This window comes from Thamnophis elegans, chromosome 1, assembly GCF_009769535.1.
Source record: "Thamnophis elegans isolate rThaEle1 chromosome 1, rThaEle1.pri, whole genome shotgun sequence".
NCBI classification, from domain to species: Eukaryota; Metazoa; Chordata; class Lepidosauria; order Squamata; family Colubridae; genus Thamnophis; species Thamnophis elegans.
The window spans coordinates 98,489,437-98,515,820 of NC_045541.1; the positions used below are offsets into that span (position 1 = coordinate 98,489,437).

General features: G+C 36.9%; 1 protein-coding gene across 1 annotated transcript in view; it reads right to left on the reverse strand.

The window, feature by feature from the left end:
* Positions 1-55: 55 nt before the first annotated feature.
* ZDHHC13 (zinc finger DHHC-type palmitoyltransferase 13) overlaps positions 56-26,384 on the reverse strand; it is a 29,412-nt gene continuing 3,083 nt past the window's right edge. Inside the window, exons 3-17 of the mRNA XM_032225156.1 lie at positions 25,180-25,302; positions 24,078-24,155; positions 22,928-23,072; positions 21,609-21,673; positions 19,730-19,892; positions 18,936-19,061; positions 17,524-17,657; positions 14,965-15,065; positions 12,480-12,604; positions 10,090-10,152; positions 7,469-7,562; positions 5,583-5,666; positions 4,845-5,002; positions 1,611-1,708; positions 56-481 (exon numbers count right to left, since the gene is read on the reverse strand). Coding sequence (XP_032081047.1) covers positions 349-481; positions 1,611-1,708; positions 4,845-5,002; positions 5,583-5,666; positions 7,469-7,562; positions 10,090-10,152; positions 12,480-12,604; positions 14,965-15,065; positions 17,524-17,657; positions 18,936-19,061; positions 19,730-19,892; positions 21,609-21,673; positions 22,928-23,072; positions 24,078-24,155; positions 25,180-25,302 — 1,690 coding nt within the window. The 3' untranslated portion in view covers positions 56-348. The remainder of the gene's footprint in view (positions 482-1,610; positions 1,709-4,844; positions 5,003-5,582; positions 5,667-7,468; positions 7,563-10,089; positions 10,153-12,479; positions 12,605-14,964; positions 15,066-17,523; positions 17,658-18,935; positions 19,062-19,729; positions 19,893-21,608; positions 21,674-22,927; positions 23,073-24,077; positions 24,156-25,179; positions 25,303-26,384) is intronic.

Below are 26,384 nucleotides of genomic sequence, written 5' to 3' on the forward strand. Positions count from 1 at the left end.
TTTATTTTCTTAACCGAGGGTAAATTTTGAATGAGGGAGATAAATGAATCATAGATAGATTTTCCTGCTTTATTTAAAAATAATCTTTTTTGCAAGCTGAGGAAGCGTAACATTTCACAACTGTATTTGTTCACATCCAAGTATTTGAAAGTATTATACATGAGCCATGGTTGCCTTTGCATTTCCAGTTTCCTTCAGTTTAACCATGTAAACTTTCATTTTTTTCTGAAATAGCAATCAGACACATAGCAAATAACAAAATAATTCACAATATACTTTAAAATATTCTAAATATCTTTTCTGAAAACATTCAGTAAATTCCAGGCAGTCGAGAGTAGATTTTCGCTTTCACACTGGATGAATGTGTCGATCTTTTGCCAACATTAAAGTGTACTGCTTAGTCCAATCAATTACGTTGGGCTTGAGAATTCCAAAGCATCTACACTGAAAGAAGTCTGCAATGTTCTGGAAGAATCCAAGACTAGAAAAGAAAGAAAAGTAACACAGACTGAAAATAACCTTCATATTATTATTTTTTTTAAAAGCATTTTATGCTGGCAGAATCTCAATATCGTGGAAGTATCCAAGAACTATTGATAAGTTTACAAATGAATTGCTTTCAAACAAGTATAATGTATACTAGTCATTTCCCATTGTTTGGATCAGTGGCACATTTGGAATTTGAGAAAACACTTGTGGCTTGGTGATTTCCTAACAGAATGCCGTGACAAAGGATATTTCCTATTTACAGTATTTTACAAAACACCTTTCTTTAGTAAGCAGTTTTGTGAACTTATGAAACAAATTAGAAATAGGTTTTGAGTTCCAAACTACTGAAAACATTTTTTTAAAGAACATACCTTTCTATTCTGACACTGAAGTCATAGAATGCAAGTAAAAGTGAAGCTTAACAATAAGAAACTAAGTATATGACAGATATAGTATTTGCTTCAAAATGCCAAACTGTGTTTCACTTTATATACGGGTTTTAAATTACAGATCATTATGAAAGACAGGTATCATTCCTTGTCAGGCCCAAAAACCAAGAAAGACTACAGAGTTACTTCTAAACAGTTTCCTTTATTATTCCTTATCTATAGATAGGAATCTTGCCAAACTAAAGCAACTACTTGCATCATGAAAGATATACTGAGAACATGTAGGGAGTAGCTATCTTGACCTTCTTTCTCCCAACTAAACTATCTAAATTTGAACTGTAGCTGAAAAGAGAACAACACGCATGGCATGTAACACAATAACCAGGGTTCCATGCATTAATTACATTTGAAGGAAGTGTATGCACCCCAACCATCTTTTTACTACTGAATAATGTGGTAATTCTAGGAAGATGTTGCCTCATTCCCTCTACATACACAGATCATCTTAAATTTAAATCTACAAACAATTGCCCTGAGCGCTTTATTATTTATATGCAAGATACACAACAGCTCTTTATTGTTGTGTGTCTGTGTGGAGGGGGGATAGGTTTAGTGGTGGTGGTTGCATATTTTAAAGCAGTTATATACTTTTTAAGCAAGCCAAATTTAACAACTATGATTACTTCAAGCAGAAACAGTTATTGAATAATGATACTTTCTAAATTGACTTACTTATATGGAGTCTTCCTAAATGAAATAGGATGTTTGGAATATTTACTCTGCTTCCAGAGTGTAGTCCTTTCATGTGAAGTCAATCCAAGAAATGCAATCTGAAAATGAAAGAATCAAAAAGGAAAAAACTGAATGTCAATTAATACATGAATAATATATTGACAAAATGAAATGTCAAAAGTACTTGATATGTTTTCTTTTTAATCAAGCAAAAATAAGAATATTTTTTCAGTTAAAAATGTACTGATAAATGAAAAACAGAGGATTAACACTAATAAATCAATCTGTTAACAGAAGTAAAAAAATATAAATTAATTGAAATCTCTATCTGAAAGACTATAGAATTATGCACTGCAATTATATTGGGACAAGCACTTTCGCTAAGCTAGACTCTAATTCAAAATCCAAAATAAGCTGATAGAAATGGCTTTTGGGGTATTTTCATGTCCTGATATTTATTTACACATACGCACAAGCATATACATAGGCACACAGACACATGCACATATATTTAAATGTACAATGTGTGTGTGTGTGTGTGTGTGTGTGTGTGTGTGTGTGTGTATATAATGTATATAATGTGTTTATGTGTTTGGATGTGTTTGTGTGTGAATAAACCTTGCATTATTTACTTCTCTTTATCCCAATGACAAATTATTCCATTAAATCATTAATTAAAAACCCACTATGGTTATCAAAATGTACTTTTATCTATTAGTTCTTGGTGGAATAAATATAAAGCGGTATGAAAAAAGATATCCCACATATAAAATTACTTTGAAGGCTGACTTTAACAATCAGTTTTATGCAGAATAACATTATTTTTGTTTTTGAAAGGAAGAAAGTAATTAAATACTGGCTGAATTCTTGGCAACTGTACAACAGTAGAAGTGTCATAGGTCTACTTTAATGTTTCTCAACTCAGCCAGCTGGGAATTCTGGGAATTGAAGTCCACACATCTTGAAGTTCCTGAAGTTAAAAAATATTGGCCTAGTTCTATGTATATTCTGCAGCAAAAACCCCAACACAAGTAGAATTCTACTTTCAAGGAAAGTCCATGCTGTACTTCTCTTTCTGTACTGTGTTATGTTCTATAATAGCATATATGAAAGGTGGGGAGAGAAAGAAAGCAGCATAATTGTTTAACATTGTAACCCATATAAAAGGTACAGAAACTTTCCTCAATATATATTTCTTGACTAGAAGCAATAAAACAGATGTATATCTTGGGTAGCCAAAGTGCCAGTCTCTATTGGCCACAGAACAAATAAAGAAGGCAGCATAATGCTCCTAGTCACAGAAGATCTAGCATAGAAAAACTACAGGTAGTCCTCAAGTTAGAACAGTTCGTTTAGTGACAGTTCAAAGTTACAACAGCACTGAAAAATGTGACTTATGACTGTTTTTCACATTGTCGACCATTGCAGCATCCCCATCATATGATCATCTTTGCTTACCTTCTGACAAGCAAAGTCAGTGGGGAAGCTAGATTCACTTAACAACCGTGCTATTAATTAACAACTGTAGTGATTCACTTAACAAGCATGGCAAGAAAGGTAGTAAAATGGGGCAAATTCACTTAACAAATGTTTTACTTAACAGAAATTTTGGGCTCAATTGTGATCATAGGTTGAGGACAACCTGTATATAAAGCTGCCCAATAGAGCAGTTTTCAGTTGAGAGGCACACACTCCATGAGGCAGGTTAAATTCTTTATACCAGCTTGGATGCTTGATGACAAGATAGAGAGACTGATAGATGAAGTTCCTTCATTAGGACATGCTTTTCTCAAGAGCAAATCTTTGCCACATGTTAGAATTAAACTGACAGCTCAACCATAAAAGATTAATTTACCTATGGCAGGGAAATCCTAAATCTAGAGATGGTGCTATTACCGTGTTTCCCCAAAAATAAGACATGCCCTGCTAATAAGCCCAATCGGGCTTTTCAGAGCATGTGCCATAAATAAGCCCTCCCCTGAAAATAAGCCCGCCCCCAACTATTTAAGCGCATGCGCAACCGATTTCGCCATTACCACTGTACCACCTACCGGTACAGCTTGCGGGGCAAAAAGAGGGCTCAACGCAAAAACAGCGGCAGCTGAAGCAAAGTGCTTCCACCTCCCACCCTTCCCTCCCACGCAAAAAGAGCCCGCCGCAAAAACAGCGGCAGGCCAGCAATGCAATCACCCCCTCCTGCCTGTTCCTTGTGCAAAAAAACACCGCCCATTCCAATGGTAAAGGCAGCCTGCCTGGTTCCCTTCCCCGCCGTCCCTTTAGCAAGGAGTAGCAGGTGGGGGAGGGAGAAGCAAGGCACGCCTCTTACCTTTCCAGGTCCGTTGCGTTCCTCGCCCTTTCGCCCATTGAATCCCCTTGAAAACAAAAAACCTCATGAGTTCAACTCACGAGTTTTTTTTACAACAGGATTCAATGGGTGAAAGGGTGAGGAGCGCAACCGACCTGGAAAGGTAAGAGGCGCACCTCGCTTCTCCCCCCCCCACCTGCAACCCCTCACTAAAGGGACGGAGGGGAAGGGAACCAGGCAGGCTGCCTTTACCATTGGGGTGAGGTGGGCGGTGTTGGGCCGCGAGGCGCGCCTCTTACCTTTCCAGCTCCGTCACATTCCTCGCCTTCTCGTGACTTCAAGAAGTTTGACTGACCTCGCGAGAAGTGGGGTTTTTTTTACCAGCCACTTCCCTGAGCACAATGGCGAAGTACACGATGGAGCTGGAAAGGTAAAAGGCGAACCTTGCTTCTCGCCTGCCCCAGAAAATCAGCCCTCCCCTATAATAAGCCCAAGGCCATATTTTGTGGGGCAAAAGAAAATAAGACTAAGAATATAAGAATAAACAATCATTGCAAGATGATATTTTAAATTACAAAATAAGGTTTCCCCTCTATGGATAAACTATGACAAACTGATATATTAAGGAACAATATTACTGCCTATTTTGTTTTACATACAAACAAATAAAAACAAAGAAATATAATAGACATGGCTGCAGTTGACCCAAAAGAATATTGAACACTTTGTGGTAGATATCCCTAGTAAAATCCTAAATAGCAAATGAAAAACAACTTCATTTACTAATGCAGTCCTGATTTTTACCAATTCATTGGCATCGTGATTAAATATGCACAAAATGGATAATTTAGAAATATTAACTAAAAGTGATACATTGTAGGCTATTGAATAACACTCAATGCAATACTTTAAATACATAAAAAATATACCTGGTAAATCTGAAGGATTAGCCATAATGCAGCCCATGAAGAGTGAAAAAGTACGAGCATGAACACATATAGCACCCAAGGAGAACAAGATACGATCTGTGTGAAAGACATCCAAGCTCCATCTTTCTGATATGTTGTTGTACAACGTTCTGACCAATCTAAGGGAAGTAATTTTAACTTTAAATAAAGGATTACGTTAAAAAAAAGATCATGACAAACTGTGTTTTCATTTATAAAGTTTTGATCCTATTTTTACCGATAAAACAATCCCAAAATGGATTATTTATACTATCCATAAGTACTATATGTGTATTGATATATTTAGCTGCCAGGAAGACCAGCTTACTCTAATAATAAATATGAGCAGCCATCATAGAATCAAAGAACTATTTGTAGCAAAATTCTCTGCAATGCAAACTATGTTCAGTAGAGATAAGATTCTACATGCACAATGTAGCCTAATGAAAAGGTGTAGTTATATATTAATTTGTCTTATATATATATAATCATATGTATACACTTGGACTCAAACCTGCTATTTGTAAACAAAAATATAGATTGCATACATACAGAATACATATGTTGCTGCCAGTCCTTCATATTTTCCAGAAGGATGCTAGTTTTGTAACATTTTAGAATGCTGACCAATACTGTCCTCGAATTACATATTAGACTTACTAGAGATCAACACATTATATTTTCTCTCTAAACAATGAAATAACAGTTATAAATACATACATATAATAGTTCCATGTATGGCCCAAATATTCAGCAAGATCAAGAAAAAGAGGAACAGGATGAAATAGGCATGGTTACCTACACCTGGATCAAAGAGAATCGTTAAAGATTTGTTAATATAACATTCACAGAATAATTATTCTATCTAAAAATGGTACAGAGTATTTCAGGTTTCATGTTTCGTTTTATTTATATGCCGCCCTATTCCCAGCGGGACTCAGGGCGGCTCACAAACCCAAGAGGGGAAGGGAAACACAAGAACTACAATTACAAGCATTTAAAATAATCAACAGACACACAATTGAGAGGGGAAGGGGACTCATCAACCCCAGGCCTGCCGACACAGCCAGGTTTTAACGGCTTTTCGGAAGGCCTGGAGAGAGGTGAGGGTCCGAATCTCGGTGGGGAGTTCGTTCCAAAGGGCTGGCGCTGCCACAGAGAAGGCCCTCCCCCAGGTAGTAGCCAGATGGCATTGGCTGGTAGACGGAACCCGGAGGAGGCCAACCCTGTGTGATCTAATGGGTCTTTGGGAGGTAATTGGCAGCAGGCGGTCTCTCAAGTACCCAGGTCCAATACCATGAAGGGCTTTATAAGTGACGACTAGCACCTTGAAGCGTATCCGGAGACCAATCGGTAACCAGTGCAGCTCGCGGAGGATAGGTGTATTGTGGGTGTAACGAGGTGCACCCACAATCGCTCGCGCGGCTGCATTCTGGACAAGCTGAAGTCTCCAAATGCTCTTCAAGGGCTGCCCCATGTAGAGCGCATTGCAGTAGTCCAGTCTTGAGGTCACGAGGGCATGAGTGACTGTTGCGAGTGCCTCCCGATTCAGGTAGGGATGCAATTGGTGCACCAGGCGAACCTGGGCAAATGCCCCCCTGGTCACAGCTGACAAATGATGTTCTAAGGTCAGCTGTGGGTCCAGGAGGACTCCCAAATTGGGAACCCTGTCTGAGGGGCGTAAAATTTCACCACCCAGCCTGAGTGATGGACTACTAACCAAATTTTTGGGAGGGAAACACAACAGCCATTCGGTCTTGTCTAGATTGAGTGCAAGCTTGTTGACCCCCATCCAGATCCTGACAGCCTCCAGGCACTGGCACATACTCTCCCAACACACTATACATGGGGGTGGCTGGGTATAGGGAATTAAATAGGATTGGTATATAGGTAGTCCTCGACTTCTGACCACAATTAAGCCTAAAAATTCTGTTGCTAAGCAAAACAATTGTTAAGTGAGTTTTGCCCCATTTTATGATCTTCCTTGCCACAGTTGCTAAGTGAATTGCTGCAGTTTTTATGTTAGTAAAATTATTGTAAAGTGAATCTGCTTCCCCATTGACTTTGTTTGTCAGAATGTCAGAAAAGGTGATCACATGACCCCGGGGCACTGCAACTATCATAAATATAAATCAGTTGCCCGTATCTGAATTTTGATCACATGATCATGGGGATGCTGCAACAATTGTGGGAAAAATGATCATGTAATTTTTTTCCAGTGCCATTGCAATTTTGAATGGTCCCTAAGTGATTTGTTGTAAGTTGAGGACTACCTATATTTCAAAGCTCCTCTAAACTTAATATAACAAAAATAACAAAACCAAAACATGCAATGCAATCCCACATGAGACACTCCAAAGGAAGTCTGTCTTCAGTAAGTGTAATCAGAATTATTTTTAATCTTTAATCACGTACCAACTCTGCTAACACTATCTAATGTTGTACACTGCCAAGCTGTGCACCATGTCAGCATCTCTTCACACAACACTCAACCACTAGAGATTTTTCCCTGTGATCTATTAATGGCCGCCCTTTTAAGACTTCAGAAATATTCCTGGCATAGACCCCCTAGGAAAGGAATCCTGGTTGTGCTAAAATAAACTCACCTATGCATCGTCCGATCCAAAAGCAATGTTGATCATATCTAGCTACACATGAATTGCAAGCATGGCAATGCATAGATCTCAAAGGTTTCTTAATCTGAGTAAGAAAATACACAGAAAAAAAGATTATGAACACCTCACTGAATGCAGTAGTAAATGTTCTCCTGCGTTTCAAATTTTAGACCTTTATCATAAATTGAAGTTCACCCTAGAAAAATAGCTGCTTATATTAAATTTAACAGTAAGAGTCACAATCCCATCTTTAATCACTTGTTTGGATCCAGAAAGGCCTCCACTCATGTGTATATTTCGTGTCTCAGTGTTTGGGCAGCTTTCCATTCAGATCACGTATTCTGAAAGCTTCTTCCAACAGCTCTGAGATGATCTGATTACATTTAGCCAGCGTCAGAAACGTTTTGTTGTCATAACATTTATTGGCATTATGGAGTGTTGCTGTACTTTTAATTTTAAATACAATGACGCTCCATAATGGGGAAAAAAGTATTTTGATGGATGAATATATTTTATAGACTGCTGTGAATTAGAATAACTATCAACAAGGGTATGGTATGATTAATCTAAATAAACATACAGGAAGGCAAGGACTATGTTTGAACATACTTCCTCATTATTATGAGCATTTAAGGTGACTTGAAGGGCTCTTTGGATACTGATCCTGCTTTCATCACTTGGTGATGAGGACTGGGAGGACTGGTTCAAAAAATGCAATGCATTATGCTTGAAAGAATTACAGCAGGAAGGACAGTGTATTACACTCAGTCTTCATTAGTGAAACTGCCTTTCTTGTTCATGACTTAGCAAGTTCCTATGCTTACTAAGGGAAATTTCATATCATGTGTCCACCAGTAGATGTTTAAAAACAAATAAATTCAAGTGAGGCAGTCCTAACAAGCAGAAATGATTTTGGTAGTGATGAGCCATTGCTATCCATGTTCCTTTTAAAATTTTACTCATATTTGCAGAGAGAAAAGTTCCCAAAGTGAGTTCTAAATTACATATAATAATTAGGTGTTAGTAGAGGTGGGCTGCTGCTTGCCCGTACCAGAAGTTCCGACTACTGCTTCATGCTAGCACAGAAGCCACACATGCACCCGCTCACATTTTTGCTTCTGCACTAGGTGAACCGGTTGTTAAATTATGTGACACCCATTTCTGGATGTTAGTACTGAGCAAAATATAAATTAACTCTCTCTAAGGAATGGCTAGCATGAAATTAGGGTCTCCAGAAACAACTAATATGTAAACATCTTCCCTAAAAGGGTACCAGACCAGCTAAGTTTTATATTCTGTTTTGATACCGTATTTCCCCGAAAATAAGACAGGGTCTTATTTTCTTTTGCCTCCCCCCCCCCAAATTTTGCTTGGGCCTTATTATTGGGGGAGCTTATTGGTTTGGGGTGGCTGGGTGGCTGCTCTCTTGCAAGCGGGCGTCCAAAGAGACGGGCACAGACTCGGGCAAACGGCTGTGTTGCACTGTCACAGCAGCGCAACAAAGCCGCCATGAGGTGACCATGCTCATGAGCAGCCGCCCGGCAACACCCCTTTCCAGCCAGGCAAAGTGCCACTCACCAACCCAGTAATATCCTAAAGGCGCTAAGCCGCGTTGCGCTCTGCCTGGCTGGAAAGAGAGGTTGCGTGAGCACTTGTTCTGATTCCAGCTTGCGTGCCTTTGTGTCTCACCATGCCCAACTCTCCCTGAAGGGCTGGGCCAGGGTGCCGCCGCCACCCTGCTGCCACCATGCTCCGAGCATAACCGGCTTCCAAACTCCAGAGATCCGCTGTTGAGTCTTCTGGCAGTGGCCCCTCTGGGACTACGCTCTATGGTTGTGGGCTGGCTGCAGGAAGAGTCTTCCAACAGCCAGCCCACAATGATAGAGCGTAGTCCCAGAGCGGCCGCTGCTGGAAGATTCGGCAGCGGATTTCCGGAGTTTGGAAGCCAGTTATGCTTGGAGCATGATGGCGGCAGCGGGGTGGCAGCGCCCTAGCCCAGCCCTGCAGGGAGAGTTGGGCATGGTGAGGCAGGGAGGCACGCGAGCTGGAGTCAGAACAAGTGCTCGCGCAATCTCTCTTTCCAGCCGGGCAGAGTGCCACATGGCTTAGTGCATTTGGGATATTACTGGGTCGGTGACTGGTGCTCTACCTGGCTGGAAAGGGGTGTTGCCGGGCAGCTGCTTGTGAGAGCAGCTGCCAGGCAACCCCCCGCTCCAGCTGAGCACAGCGCCACCTACCAACCAGTGGTATCCTAAAGACATCAAGCAATGTGAGCGCCTTTGCCCCCCTTCCCGTGGCTCCTGCAGCTTTGCGCCTTCAGGATATTGCTAGGTTGGTGAGTGGCACTCTGCCTGGCTGGAGGGGGGAGGTTGTCCAGGAGACTTATTATTGTGGGAGGGCGTATATTTTTGCCCACAGGAAAAATATGGCATGGTCTTATTATCAGGACATGTCGTAATTTTGAGGAAACAAAGTATTATAGTACACTATATTCATGTTTAAACCAAAGTGTGATAATTCAAAAAGTAACTTGAAGAAACATGCCTCTCTACTATCATTAAAAAAATCCTTTAAAAAAATCAAATTATTTAAGGCATCACTGCTCAACTTACAAGACATGTTGTGCAGAATGTTCTGAAGTTCAAAGAGCCAGATTCCCCAAGGTTAATAATATTCTGAAAGACAGATTAAGTTTTGTAAACATGTTTATATCTCAATGCTTCAGGGTATCATAACTTAAGACCTGAAAACTCTTAACAGACTTAACGTATTTTTATAATACAACAATTGCAGGGAGTGGATGACGGTTAAAGCAGGATTGCGACTGTTGTCCATTTCAAGTATATAAATAATACTCTAACTAAAAATAGGTTTTTTTAAATGATTAATATGAAAATATACAAACTGCTGCAAATACAAGATACTTTCCTCTTTAGGGAACTGGGAAGACAGAAGGGGACTCACAAAAGTTATATTAAATAACATTATCTTAATAAATATACATAATTCCTTTTTAAAAAAAAACCTTTCCTAATCCTGTACCCACCAGCTATGTGGGCACTATTAGAAATACTGGGCTGTTTTATAATATTTTTCAGCAGTGGGGCTATTATGACATTTATGGTACCCAGCTTCAAATACAAATCATTTTCCTTTACTCTTACACCAGTCCATTTCTCCTATACAGCAAGTACATAATCATTAACTTGCTTATTTAATTTATTTCTAAAGACCTCACTGCAAAGCTAGGTCCCAGGCATGCACGATTCCTATATTATTTATGAATGCAAGGATATACATATAGCACAAACACTCTCCCTCCCCCAACACACAGACAAACCAACCAACCACCAAGTAATTTGTAGGCATGTTTTGTTTTCAGGAAATATGATATAAAATTAACAATCTTGGTGGACGTGAAAAATATGTGTCTGAAGAGAAGGAAAAAATAATCCTTTCCTATTGTTCCTTTTTGAAAACTCTCTGTGTAGGGGAGGAATGGATGGATTTGCACTTCAGGAAAGTGTTTTATCTTCATACTTATACTGAATGGAATGATATTACTACTACTATTTAAAAAGTCAAACAAATCATGTCCCCCTGCCTTGCAGTCCCAAATTGTATAATTATACAAATTGTATAACACTTGTATAATTTTCTACTTCTCGGAGGACAAGGAACAAGTTTTCCCCACTCTGAGCCATTCAAGGTATATTTCAACCTATTTCCCAACTACCATCTTGCCCTAATTTTGTTTTCACGTTCATAGATTCAGGAACATTTGAAAAATGGATGTCAATAAAGATTCAGATCTTTCAGATCTTTCCAGTCACAAAAGCATGTAATTACTATTTTATCACTTTTGTCACTTGACTTTATTCTGTCAAACAAGCCTACACATGACTTCAGAAACTCAAACTAGGTGTTCCTCGCTTAATGACACTGAACTTACAATGGCACCAAACAAGTGGTACTTATGACCTATCTTGGAAGCTCTAGCTGTTGCAGCATCTAGACACTCAGCAACTGGCTCACAATTACAACACTGCACCATTCAGCAGTCACACAATCACCATTTGCAACCTTCACTGACAAGCAAAGTCAATGAGGAGGCTAGCAGGGGGTTGCAAATGACAATAATATATCATGTTTAATGGGATTTAACAACGGCAACTGGAAAAGTCAGAATGCCAGTGCTAAGTAGAATGGTCATGTAATATTGTGCTTTACGAATGTTTTGCGTAGTGATGGAAATCCCAGTCCCAAGATTGTCGTTAACTGATGATAGCATGTACAAGCAAAAACAAAGTATTTTTTAAGACTTCGACTATAATACACTGCCCAGTGACATTAACAGTTACATTAGCAATCATGAAAACCGGATATTGTCTTACACATCATAATGAGCCTCCATACTGTGGCTTGGCTTTGTTCCTTTATATCTGAAGTACTGACTTTTCTCTGCTTCCAAAGTACAGGTAGTCCTTGACTTACAACAGTTCATTTAGTGACCGTTCAAAATTACAATGGCACTGAAAAAAGCGACTCATGACAATTTTCAGGAATGATCTTTGCAGCATCCTTATTATCATGTGAGCAAAATTCAGATCCTTTGCAACTGACTCATATTTATGATGGTTTCAGTATCCCAGAGTCATGTGATTGGTTTTTAATCCTTCTCACAAGCAAAGTCAATGGGGAATCCTTACACACTTAATACCAGGGTTACTAATTTATCAATTGCAGTGCTTAACTTGGGCAAGAAAGTTCGTAAAATGGGCCAAAACTCACTTAACAAATGTCTCACTTCACAACAGAAATTTCAGGCTCAATTGCGGTTGTGAGTTGAGGACTACCTGTAACACTTTTCCAAATTTGTCCCATTGGCAATACTTGATGAATTTTGAGGAAAACATAGCAAATGTTCAAATTTTCTGAGAAATATTGCTTTTCAATATTAATAGTAATTACTTGAAAAGAACTACTGAATGTGTGAAAATACCTTTTTAATCTCTTCTTCTGTACTTGTAATAAATCCAGGATCAGTTCTGACAGCTTTGTAAAAGTAATAGATAAGGCCCACCGTGCCAAAAAAGAAAGGAAGCTGTGAAGTTATATCTGGAAAATGTGGCCTCCAGTTAAGGACTCTTTTTCCATAATTCACATATCAGAGTGCATAAACATCCCTCTAAGCTGTAATTCAAAGTGAAATAGCAATAACACCATGGCAGGAAGAGGCAATAAACAGATTCTAATGCATGTTTTAAAAAGCTTTTAAATTTACAACAACCACATTTAGCACATTTTGTTACTCATATTTTCAAAAAAGCAGAAATATAAGGCAGGGTGGTATGAATAAGCAAAGCAGATAAAATATCTCAAAAATTAGGAACAGTATAATAAGACACCAATGGATAATAGACAAAAGTTTGGTTACCCATCATGAAATTGTCTTACAGCTGCCAAATGACTTTGGTTTTGATAGATTTTTATATAGTCTCTCATATTATGAAAATTGGAAAAACAATCCTGGTTAAGTATTAGTGTTCCAATTCCAGGCTCTTGTAATGAAGGGGTCCTTGGGAGAATCTATCAAATCCACAGCTGATGTACGACTAGAATAGTTTGAGACATAATTGTTCAGCCACGGGAAAACAAATCTTACATTATTTAATATGTGACTTTAAAAAAAAATCTGAAGAAAATGTGTTATCTAAAAGGTACCTATTTCCTCAGAACCCCTTTAGTTCTTTATATAGTATTCAATTGATTTTTTCAGGAGATACATAAAACCTACTATGATTGATAGCTTAGTCAGTTGAGTGAATATCAAACAACGTAATAAATGTAATTTTGTAAAAGAATGTTTAAAAGTCATAAAGCAAAAGCCATGACTGAAAAATTACCAGATATCTTTCTCAAGAGCTAAGTAGATTTATGTGCCTTTGGCAGTTGGAATATGCCCAAATATTTCACATGAATTAATTCATAAAGAAACTATTAATAAGATCTCATTAAAAAGCATGCTAAAAGAAAAATTATCTTGGGAGATGGTAATTAATAATAAAATACTCTTTAACAGAACAGATTAAATCCACTTTAAAACAATAATCATTTATATTCTATTCTATTTTTATTGTTAAACATGGTTTAAACATGGTTTTTAAAAATGGAATTGGGTAAAGGGCCAAAAACTGTACAGTATAGAAGGTACAGTATTTCATATTGTTCATATATTGGAAATTTAAATTGTTTTTATCTTAATATTGCTTCATACTACATATTTTAATATGGTCATGTTATATTGTACACCAATAAATACTGCATAAAAATTGAGTAAGTAAACAATACACAAAGAGTTTAACTTACAAAACACAACTCTGCACCAAATTTGAAGACAATGAGAACATCTTGTTCTGAGGCCACACAGAAATCTCACCTTGATTATGCTATCCAGCAACTTTAGGGAAATACGTCTTGAAGTTGAGAAGTATTGTAATATTATTTGCTGTCTGCTAAAGGCTACCTATTTTTTTTAATTTACGCAGATAATACAGCAAAGTGTGATCTGTGGTTCAAGTACTAGGTTTTTTGTTAATCTCCCTGCAACTGATAATCATCTACATTTTATAATGTACATTTTGTAATCATGTATTGGCCATGGTTTTTCCCTCTCATCAGCAGAAAAGAATACTACTGTCAAAAAGGTGGATGTATTTTTTAGATTCGTTGGTGGTAATCTATAAAAATAATCAATACAAATAAGCGTTTTACCCTTCTTTACAATTTTACAGTACTGAATGAATCCCACAGCCATCTTAATTCTGAGGCTAAAATATAGACTCAGATCCTAGAAGGAAACTTTCAATGGCTTCCAAACCCCTTCCATGCTAATAAAATGCTCTACCAACTAGTGAAACACCTATCACACTCCATTTTAAAATTCAATGCACTTTTCTGTCTAGTGATTTCTTAATAGAGAAGTACTTTTAAAGCTGTAGTTTCTCAGTAGCCAGTTTAGTAATTATTGGGTGATGTGGAAAAGGAAGTGGAAGGAGATGCAGCAAAAGCCATACAGTGGCAAAGAGAAAAGATTAGGATGGAGAAATGACATGTAGTGGAAGATAATATTGATGGAAAAGGTAGTAGAGGCAGCATGGGAAAAGAATAATCAAGACACCACTAACAGCCAACTAGGAAAGCAGAACAGGCATGCTACTTTAAAAAAGTCTATTTCTTTTTAGTTTATACATTTAAGATTATTGGCCATCAATAATAATATTTTTTTTAGCAGTAACTCATTTTTTCTTAGCAAATACATTAAATGTTTCATGGCAGCTTACAATATAATATTACAATTTATTTGCAGTGAATTGCCTTATAAAAATCAAGACAGACAGGAAGACAGACACACACACACAGACACAGACACACACACATACGTAAAGAAAGTCTCCAATTGGTACTATTGTTTTTACAAAGGATATTAGGCAGGAAATAGATGAAACAGGTCCATGATATCCAAAAGATGGAACTAATCAAAAATGTTACGGGAAAATATTTCATTGTGTTGAATCCTATGAACAACCTAAATGGAACATTTAAAAGTATTTAATTTATTTAGTACATTTATATACTTATCTCTGTCATATATAGAATATCACCTAATTTTAGACCCATAAGAAAAACCCTGTGAAGTAGGTTAACCTGAGAAAGAGTTGCTGTCTAAATTTACCCACTATTAGACATAAATATGTCAAGTAACATTTACACATGTTCATTCAGCACGTGAACTTTCTGATGAATTAAGTTTCTTTATCCAAACATGTTTCTGCAATAGCTATAATATCCTATGTAAGAATTTTTAAAAAAAAACCTATTTACATAAATTCAAAAACCTTCTTGGTTTGTAATAAAATGAAAGTTAGAACACAAAGAAGAGAGAATACATAAACCCAGATTTATTTGCATGCAGGATTTTTTGGAACTACAATGGGCACATGCACTCTAGAAAGACATATCTGGTCACTATTGTAATATAGTTACCTAATAGGAAATAAAAAAAATCATAATTGTAATATCTAAAATAGGGATTTCATACATTTTCCATATGGAAGTTATTTCTGTTTAGAAAACACAATGTATGAAAAGGATCTTGGACAATATCTTGGAAGCTAAACTATTGCTAAGGTGACTCAGGACACAATGTTATAATTAAGCATTTTTGTTGGAATCTTGAACATTGTTATAAAAGGATGGTATTTTTTTTACCTATTGTGATTTACTTTTCTGATCACCAGACGATGGACTTGATGGAAAAGGAAGCTAGAGCTGGAAAGGGTTAAACTTCCTCTTTTGGCTGAAAGGCAGCTTCCTGTCCTCATAGAGGAAACTTGCCTTCAGTTGCATGTATTGACTTTAGCTGGTTGTGTTTTAACTTCTCCTTTATTTTACAGTCCATTGTCACAACAAAAAATTGCATTTGGAAGACTGTGTGAAAATGGAAAAACATTATGTACCAGCACAATGAATTAACATGCATGTTGACTCTGGAGGCTACTGTCTTAATCTTCTTTCCCTCCTAAGCATCCTCTATTGACCAGAAAGTATATTATTTTAGGTCTAGCTATTGTTCTTGGTTACCAGAGATGAAACAGACAGGAAACAGATTTATAAGCCACAAACATCTGGCAGAAATTTTAAGGACATTAAAATGCTGTTGCTCATACTGTGCATGATACCAATGAGGTAAATTGCAAATATAACTTCCTATCACGTTGCTTAGAATTCTTTTATGATTGTAGCAGCATACAAAATTGATAAGTAAATTACGATTATGTGGCAACACTTTTATGACAATGCCATTTAGCTCCACTTTCCCTCATGGACATCCATACCCAACTGAACAGAGTGGATCAGTGTAAAGCAGAGGTCTTCAAACTTGGCAACTTTAAGACTTGTGGACTTTAACTTCCAGAATTCTCCATTAACTCCCAGAATTCTCCAGCCGGCTATGCTGACTGGAGAATTCTGGGAGTTGAAGTCCACAAGTCTTAAATTTGCCAAGTTTGGGGATCCCTAGTTATAGAACTTTGGGTGACACAATGCAGTGCAAAATCTGCATTTGCAAAATCAACTATTTAATAATGTATTATAGAAGAATTTGCCCAACTAATTTCTATTTATAGCATATTTTCATTATTAAGGGTGCTGTCAGTCACCCCTCACCCCTTGTGGAATGTGTTGTGACTTAGGGAGAAAGCAGCATTTTTTTAGCTGTGAAAAGGCAATGCATTCTCCATCCATTCTCCATTCAACTATCTAGTAAATGCAGGATGGGAAACATGTCTTGTCTGCTTCCCTGTTTAGGGAAAACAAACTATTAGGTTTGTGCTCTTTCAGATGGCCATTCTCTCTCCTTGCTTATCTTCTTGTGTATTTTGCTTAGAACTTCTGGAAGTTCTACACAGTTGAGACCCTAAGGAGCCCACTCTGTCAAGGTGTGGAGGTGGAATTTTGACAGGTTTTCAGTTCTGTATTGCATTAAGGCTCAAACACGGCAGCATCATTTGCCTCTTCCATGTTTTGTCCCCTCATATTCTTCAGTCAATGGCCTCCTCCTTTTTCAAGGTCATACTCCTAGTTTAGCTTGTGGCTCTCCTGAGGGTGGCTTCTTGCTGGCATGCTGATTATGGCTGCCAAGGAGATGCTTTTGTGTGGAGGGAACTAAAGAAAAATTACTGTTTCCCTGAGAAGGCTGAAGGGCTTCCCTACAAGACTGAAGGGAAGGTGTTTTCTCCATGGGACAGGAAAAATGTTAAGCTTAGTCTTTGAATTAAAAGTAGAATCAATTCTACCCTGCCCTGTTGATTTCATCTTCAGGAACCAAGAAAAGAATCTACTACATGCTACATAAATAAATTTCAGCTTTGAAACAAAGATGAGCACTGCCCCCTAGAGTCAGAAACGACTAGCACATAGGTGTGAGGGGAACCTTTACCTTTACCTTACATAAATAAATGTAAGAAAAGTATAGATATGCCTACCTTGCAAAAAAAGACAGAGTAACCAACATGAACATCAGCAAGATTCCTTTCAACAGCCATGAGTCAGAATTTAAGCTTGCTACATATCCTACTGTCCATATCAATAGCAATGATGACACAAACAATAGCAAGAACTAAATAAAACAAAATTAAAAAAACTCATTACAAAATGAAAAAAAATGAGCAAAAATAAAGTGCATGGAAGGGGGGGGAACCTTCGGATCTCTCAGATTACATAATAGCCTCATATAAAAATTTGAAAACTTCTTTATTTTGCTAAATGTGATCTTTCACTTTGGCTCTGTCTTAAAACTAAGTGCTGTTCTCTTTCCATATTATTATTATTATTGTTAGTCATGCAGTCAGCCAGATGTTTTGACTGGATTTGGCTGCACCTATCGACTCCTTCCTTAGGAGATGGAATAAGCACATGTTGTTTGACGGTATTGGCACAGGATGTAAACTGTTCTAAATAAAATTGTCTTTGCAATAGACTGATAGAGACTTTGTCAAAGCCAGTGGTATTCAAGTGTTGCTCCAGATCAGATCAAACTTGTGGTGTCACATTGTTGTCACGTGACGTAGTGTGACTCCCCACCCCCCTTCAGCTAAACCGGGAGGTGGATATGGCCAGCATGTGATGCATCCGGCCCATGGGCCACGAGTTTAACACTCCTGCTCCAGATGTTTTGGAATTGCATCTGGAATACTACTTGAACACCATCGGCATTGACAAAATCAAAATAAGTCAATTATTATTAGTTTTAAAAATATGCAAATCATAATATAATCAATTTCTTAAGACCTGCAAATATTTAATGAATGTATGTAACTAAGCTTGTTAAATTATTTTGTTATTTCCTTGATCTAGCTGCTAAACACCTTAAATCACATCTCCCTATCTATTTTAAACATAGGTATATATTAAAAACATCTGGAATGAAAAGGGGACAGGAAAAAGCACCAGCTCAATAGTAGTCGGTATAATGTAAAATGAAATAGAGAGGAAACTGATTTTTCAGCAAAATCAATAATTAAGGATGTACATATTTCCTATTTTTTCTTTGTAACTACCGAATGGGAGTGAGTGGAATTGCTGCTGCAAGGGAATTAAGTGAAACCTTCCATAGCAGTTTTGGATATATTGGCTATCAATTCCTTATACGCCACACAAACTCTTTTCCTCATCTATCTTTATTCTTTGTTTTCCTTATTTATATACTGCCTCTTATTCTTTAATGGTGACTCTACCAGGAGATTCCAACGCTATTTTTGGGTGAATTGCTATCATTTCTATCTAAAATATCTTTTAAAAAAAAATCTTAGTACAACTTATTATGGTCAATAATATGCTCAGCATCAATTCTTGTCTAGAAAATTCAATTTTAATTATTTGTTTCAGTTTACGATACCTCATTTTTTTCCAGAAACCTCAAAAACACTGATGTTCTTCTAATTCTAATTTTTTCTTCTTCATGAAGTATGTGAATAATTATGCGATTTTTGGTTTGAAGAGCAAGGTCAAGTGGTCTTTGTCCCTTAGGCAAAAACAACATTGTTTTAAAAAAACAGCATGAAATAGAAAACATATCTTTGGGCTGCTTCATTTTAAAATCCTATCTTATTACTAAACCTGAATAAGCACAATAATGTTACACTTATATTTCACAGTGAGAAGCCTACAGCAATGTTTAAAATCTGCAATAGGAAGAGGATTCATAAATAAAATGCTGATATTCAAATAATGACAAAATAATGAGCTATTATAACATAATCTCCCTTCACTGTATAGTAATAGCTTCCCAAATTAAAATCAGATTGTATATTCTAGAAATTAAAGATCAACAGCAATGCAAACTATACTTTGAAACATATTTATTCTGAAGGTCATAAAAACTATTCTGATTTAATTAATTTAAAAATGCTATTTTAGTATGAAGTAAGTAAGTTTGCAATATTCTTCCCCTGCCACGCCCACAAAGCCACACCACATCCACAAAGCCACGCCCACAGAACTGGTAGTAAAAAACGTTGAATCCCACCACTGGGGCCACCGCTCTACTTTCAAAATACATGGCAACAAAAACTAAGGTGAACACACACATAATACTCCTTCCTCCTATTTCCCCCCAATAATAACCATTCTGATATTTACCTAAAATTCTGATGCCCAGGAGGATCTTTAATAATGAAAATGGAATAATACCTTGACATTTTTGATATCCAGACTGGATCCAGCTTCTAGCAATACATCTACAGCATTAACATTTCCTGCTAAAATAGCCCAATGCAAAGCAGTGTTCTTTTCTATAATGTCTACAGCGTTGACAGATGGATTAAACTTTAGTAGAAAATGAGTAGGTTCCCGCCTTCATAAAAATAAAAATGCACAAGTTAGAAAAGCAAATTTATTTTTAAATGTATAAATACATTTATGGATAATTTATTTCCATATTGTAATAGCAAATCTATCACATTGATACGTAAGACAAAATACAAAAGTAATAATTGCATATTAATATATTGCAAGAACTATAAAATGTATCTGGATATGAATGAGAAAATGCATATTAAAGAATGAATGTTGCAAAATGAGATGAAGAATTTGTATACAGAGGAAAAGAAACTTAAAATAATGTGGTGAAAGAGAACAAGGAATAGGTAAGATTTAAAGAGGCATGGAAAATGCAAAGCAATATTGATAGAAATTTTAAAAAATATGTGTTGTAAATGGGTAAAAAGAGTTAAACAAGTCCTTCAGTTGTATGAATGGAATTAAAAATAAAAGGACTAACATGATTTGGAATGAAACTGAAATGAGGAGATGTTGGGAGAAACGTCTGAAATCCATACAGCAATAACAGCAATATATAAGAGCAGAACTGGAATAAATACCATACATGCTAGCTTCCAAAATAATAATAAAACCCATGAAAAAAATGAAACAATAAATGTTTTGAGAATGCTGAATAATGGTAAGGCTACAGATGTAAACAGAGCAATTGAAGAAATGTTAAAATATAGGTGTGGTTCGTTTGTGGAATAATTTACAACTTGTTTAACATGCATATTAAGATTGTATCTGTCTCTAATGACTAGCAAAATGTTGTTATTGTTCATTATAAAAAAGGAAAAAAAGGCAAGAATAAATGCATAGTTACTTACAGGGCTTAGTTAAGTGTACCAGGGAAGATAATTGGCAGAATTCTGATTGCAAAGATACAAGAAGTGATAATGAATACAATCTGGAAAATGTAATCCTGCCAGGAAAGAAGCAGGCCAGATTTTGCTCTGCAGCTGGTTATTGAGAATATATGAATATAAGAAAGTTAGTACAGTTTACATTTATAGATTATGGAGAAGGGTATGATGATGTAAATAGGCTTAAATTACGGATTGTGTTGGGTGAATGTGGAGTTAAAGGCTGATTGTGGTATGCGGTAACAAAAAGTATTTGATAGAAGCAAAGGCACAGGTGGTATTCTGCCAGTTTGCCCTGGTTCGGGCAAACTGATAGGGGCGGTGGCGGGAGGCTCTGCCCACCTGCCCAGACGTCATCATGGATGCTCTGCAGATGCACAGAAGGTTCTGCTCATGCACAAACTGGTAGCGAAGGTAAGAGGATTTCATGCCTGAGCAAACCATATATAGAATAACTAAAGTCCTCAGCAAATAGTTCAATAAAGTAGTCCAATATTGTAACATCTAGGATGCAATAGAGGAAATTTTTCCACACTGTAAACTCTATCCTACAAAGATCTTTCCAAAACTCTAAATTTCATTGAAAAATATAAAAACTAAACAAGAAAAAGAATAATTTTTAATTCAAGACATTAAATTAACCTATCAAAATGATTTCCTTTGCAATACAGAACTTAGCATGGAATAAAGATAAAATCTTTCCTCAATGCCATACTGTGGTAGCTCTGTTATGTATTTCATAAAACTTTTCTTTCAGAAAAGAGAACAACAGTTTTGGTAACAAACAATGTAACTTGTTTTGCTTTCCTAAAAGCACAGCAATATTTTGCATATTCTTCCCTTAGAAAATCTCACTGAATTGAGCAGTAGCAATCACTACTCACCCAATTACTTTGTGGGCTGACAGCATCAGAGGGGTATATCCATTGTGGTCAGTAATATCTACATTCTAAATATGAGAAAATATTAACATTTCAGGAAATGGAATGAACCACCAACAAGCAACTGAAGCCATAAACTGATGCAAATGCAATTAATTCAATTAATGTTCTGGGTTTCATGACTAATCTATAATTTAGTGGTACTTCCGTATGGCCTAGGTGCCTTCCAGTTTATTTTAATATGACCATAACACAGAACTTTGCAATATTTAAAACAGTCAACTTTTAAAAATATTTTTCAGTATTACAATACTGGCTGACATTCCAATATCCCAGTATGAATCAGTCTGTAAGATCCTTGACAGAGATCCCCCCTGAGGAGTCTGTCCCCTAAGGTAGGGGTTCCCAATCCCCAGGCCACTGACTGGTATTCTGTGTTAGGAACTGGGATGCATAGCTGGAAATGAGCAGTGAGCAAGCAAGCAAAACCGAACCAATCCCCCCCCCGGGTCTCTGGTGCCAAAAAGATTGGGAACTACTGCCCTAAGGAGTTCAGTGAGAACACAGTAGAGATTTCTTAATGTTAGCATTCCTCCCGTGGAATAGCTTCTCCCTAAATATTCAGATCACCACCTTCCTGATGCAGCTCTGAAATAAAGTGAACCTGGTTCTGAAAGTATTGGAGATGCCAAGTTTAGGATCTAGTCAATGGTGCCATTACATGTAGTCTTTGACTTACAACCATTCATTTAGTGACAGTTTGAAGTTATGATGACACTGAAAAGTGACTTATAAGAGTTTTTCATATTTAACAACAGCTGCAGCATCACATGATAAAAATTCAGATGCTTAGCAACTATAATGTATTTATGACTACTGTAGTATCCCGGGGTCATGTGATCACATTTTGTGAACGTCTGACGAGCAAAGTCGATAGGGAAGTCAGATTCGGGCAACAATCATGTTGCTAACTTAAAAACTGTGGTGATTCACTTAACTGTGGCAAGAAAGGTCGTAAAATGGGGCAAAACTCTCTTAACTGTCTTGCTTAGCAAAGGAAATGTTCGGCTCAAATGGATGTAAGTCAAGGACTACCTGTACTGCTGACACTGTTATTCTGTTTGTTCTGTTTCTTTTAATTCTTATTTTTGGTGCTTGCCAATGACAGCCATTTGGAGTGGAAATTCCTAAGTAACTAAATACGCAAGGAATCTTTGTACCTGTGCAGTTATAAAACGTAACGTTCATGGAAGTAAAGTATTAGCACATAGGTATTAATGCCTGCTACATGATTAATTACAGCACTGCATAAAGTCACATACCTGACCCTTTGATATGAGGTAAGCCACAATAGGCATGTGTTGAAAAAGTACAGCTAAATGCAGGCTGCTGTATCCTTCTCCATCAATAAGAGTTGGATCCGCTCCACATTTTAACAAAAATATGACCACAGATAAATGCCCTTGCCTAGAAAGAGAAAGTGCTTTTAATTTTAAAACACTTTCTTTTGAAGACACAATAATATTATATTATTATTTCTAATGGAAAAGAAATGCGAATACATGTCAACAAGAGGTCTTTAAATTTTAAAAGTTACAGTTAAATTTCAGAGTAAGAATAAAAGATAACAAAAACAAATATATATTAATAATGGAACTAATTATTAATGAAATAATAGGGGGAAGCTCACGCATGCGCAAGGGATGGGCAGTCCATGCGCACACAGTTTTGGCACACCTTTGATCACATAACCTTGAGATGCTGGAACAGTCGTAAGTGTGAAAAATCACTCCGGTGCATGCCAGCTGACTTTCAGCCTTCTGGAGGGCCAGGGGAGGCCGTTTTTGCCCTCCCCAAGCTCCAGGAAAGCCTACAAAGCCTGGGGACGGCGAAAATCCACCCTGTGCAGGGGTCGCCCGCACATGCACGGTGGGTGGGCACGCACACAGTTTTTTAGCCTCCCAAGGCTCTGGAGGCTTTCCTGAAGCCTGGGGAGGGTGAAAAACAGCTTTCCCCAGCCGGCCTTTGGAGTCTGGTGTGTGAAAATTGCCTCCCACATGCGGGGCTTGGCTCACACATGCGTGGTAGAGAGGTGGCTTGTAGATGCACGGGGGCGGGGGGAGGTAGCTCATGCATGTGCAGGGGGTGGGCACGTGCACGACAGTGCATGTGCACACAGTTTTGGCACACCTTTAGAAAAGGGTTAGTCATAACTGGACTAGGTTTTGCTGATGTTCATTTCTTCTTCTGACAGTTTTCTTAACAACTGAATGGCTTCTATTTATCGGCCCCATTTTTTGTATATAGAAATACAGAACTCTAGGTTGACCTAAAATCCCATTTAAGCAAGTCTTTGGCTGTGAGATGAAAGATGCAAATTTTAAAGTTACCCCAGTTTCCCCTAACGTTATCACAATATCACACAGTTAACTGTAACAATTTAAATAATCAAAAGAAATATTTGCTTCATACCTAATTGCCCAATGAAGTGGAGTTGAATTTAAATCTCCTCCTAGTTGATCCACTATTGCACCTTTGGAGATAAAATACCTGTGGGATAACAAAAGTAAATTGTTTTATAAATGCATGATGAATTAACATATAGTGTTAAGAGAAATGGATAACAACTCTATTAACACGGTAGTCTTAATAGATAATACAGTACTCAGCTGCTTCAAAACTCGTTGAATTTGGTACTTGACTCATTTTGATGCTAAAATGTTGTCCCAATACTCATTGTTTGTTTGATACTTGATGAACTGCAATAGGAAGAGGAGGATGGCCACGAAGAATGGACTGGAAGTTGGCCATGTTGGGAAGTCGCTTTACATTTCAGAATTATACACTTAAATTTTAAAAATGCTAATATGGATTTTATTTTATAATATTTTGGATATTTATCATAAAACTATATTTACCTTTATTTTTGAAACATTTTCTTAGCTACTGAATACTTGTCCTTGAGCAGAACATTTAATTGATTCCCACTTATGCCTAAGGCCCTCAAGATTCTCCCCTCTATTACAAACATTTATAATAAGGTATACTTTTAAAATTAAAATGAAGTGTAATGCTTATTGTTTTATTTGCAACAACCCTATAGGATAAGAGTTTAAAAATTTATACTAATAAACACACTGTAATTTTTTTATTGTCACAATATATATACAATATGGACTTAAGTGTTTCTGAAATATACAGGTATCTTAAATTGCAACAGCAACTAGCATCAGAATATTTGTCATTAAGCAAAAAGCAGTTGTAAAATGTCGAGTCATATTATACTGAATATTTTAGCAATGATAATTCCTCATTGTCTTTCCTCATTGTTAACTAAATCCTATCAGTTGTTGGCCAAGGACCCACCCAGCTTGGGTTCTCCCAGCTACAATCCTCAATCAGATAAGGGACTGACTTCTCTGCCCAACCATCTCTGCCTGACTACCTGCGCCACCCGCCCCACTGCTACGTCGACTGCAATGGGTGCCATTACTGTACTTTGCTTCTGTTTCTACACGAGCCAAGCCCTTCTTTTGCTCATAAAGTCTGATAAATTCATCTACTGACAACTTACTTTACAAGATCCAACTTATTATTGATTGCTGCCCAATGAAGAAGTGTCACATTTTCTTTGTCTGGCTGCCTTACATCATATCCTGCTTCTACCAATTCTCGACATCGCTCTAACAGACCATATCTGAAATAAAAGCATGAATTTAGATGGTTATGAAAAAAATTGGGTTGTTTATGTCTCCACTATAACATTGATTGGAATGTAGTTTTACATGGTATTGTGACAGGATATTATATGTATTATTTTTATTGAGGTTTAGCATAATTATTTCTCATAACAAAATTAGCTTAGTGAAGTGATTAAAGGCATTGGAATACAAACCAAAGGATAAATGAGTTAAATTATTTTGCAATGGTAAACCACTTCCAGAAAATTTCATGTAGTGTCCATACTCGTCCATTTAGTGCCAGGAATCAAAACTGAACTCAAAGTAAACAAAAATAAACAAAACATTCTTATAGACATCCCAGCCTAAAAATATTTGAGATATAGTATTGAATAGTGACATAATATATGTTGTTTGGTTAAAAAAAACTAAAGAAAGCAAGAATCAATATTCCAATAGTCAAAAGTTGAGATCAATATTTTGACATTCAGAAGAACCACAATTTTCAAAGATTCATCAGTAAGTTTAAAACATGTGATTTTAGTTTTATCTTAGTGCATCTTGTAAAACAATAATGAGGCTATTCTGTGTTACAGCTCTTAATTGCCAGAAGTTCAGCAACATGTAAGTTTCAGAAGTACATTAAAATTTATTTGTTAGCAGAACACTCAAGATTTTCTGAAATGATGCTGCACATTTCTACCTAGTAACTGATACTAATTATTGGTCATGCCATTAGACTAAATCTATGAAATAGTTTCCTGCTTTATATTTAAGAGGTGGTAGAACCTGTCTGACTTTATTTGCGCTTGGAAGATAATCAAGGCCAGATCTGGTTAGTAATTGGATGGAAGAACACCAGAAAAAAACAGGCTTATAAGCTAGAGTGTGAAAATTAAAAAAAAAATTCCTAGAAAGGAAATGGCCAACTACACATGTATTATTTTGACAGGTCCATGGAGTCACACTGAGCTCTAGTTGAAAGAGGCTTCTATTTTCTTATTTGCACCTTTAAATGGTGCAAATAAGTATTCAGCTACACAGCTAACTATTCATTTCCATTTCATGAAAGTTCTCTCTTTACATAGAAAAGACTGGC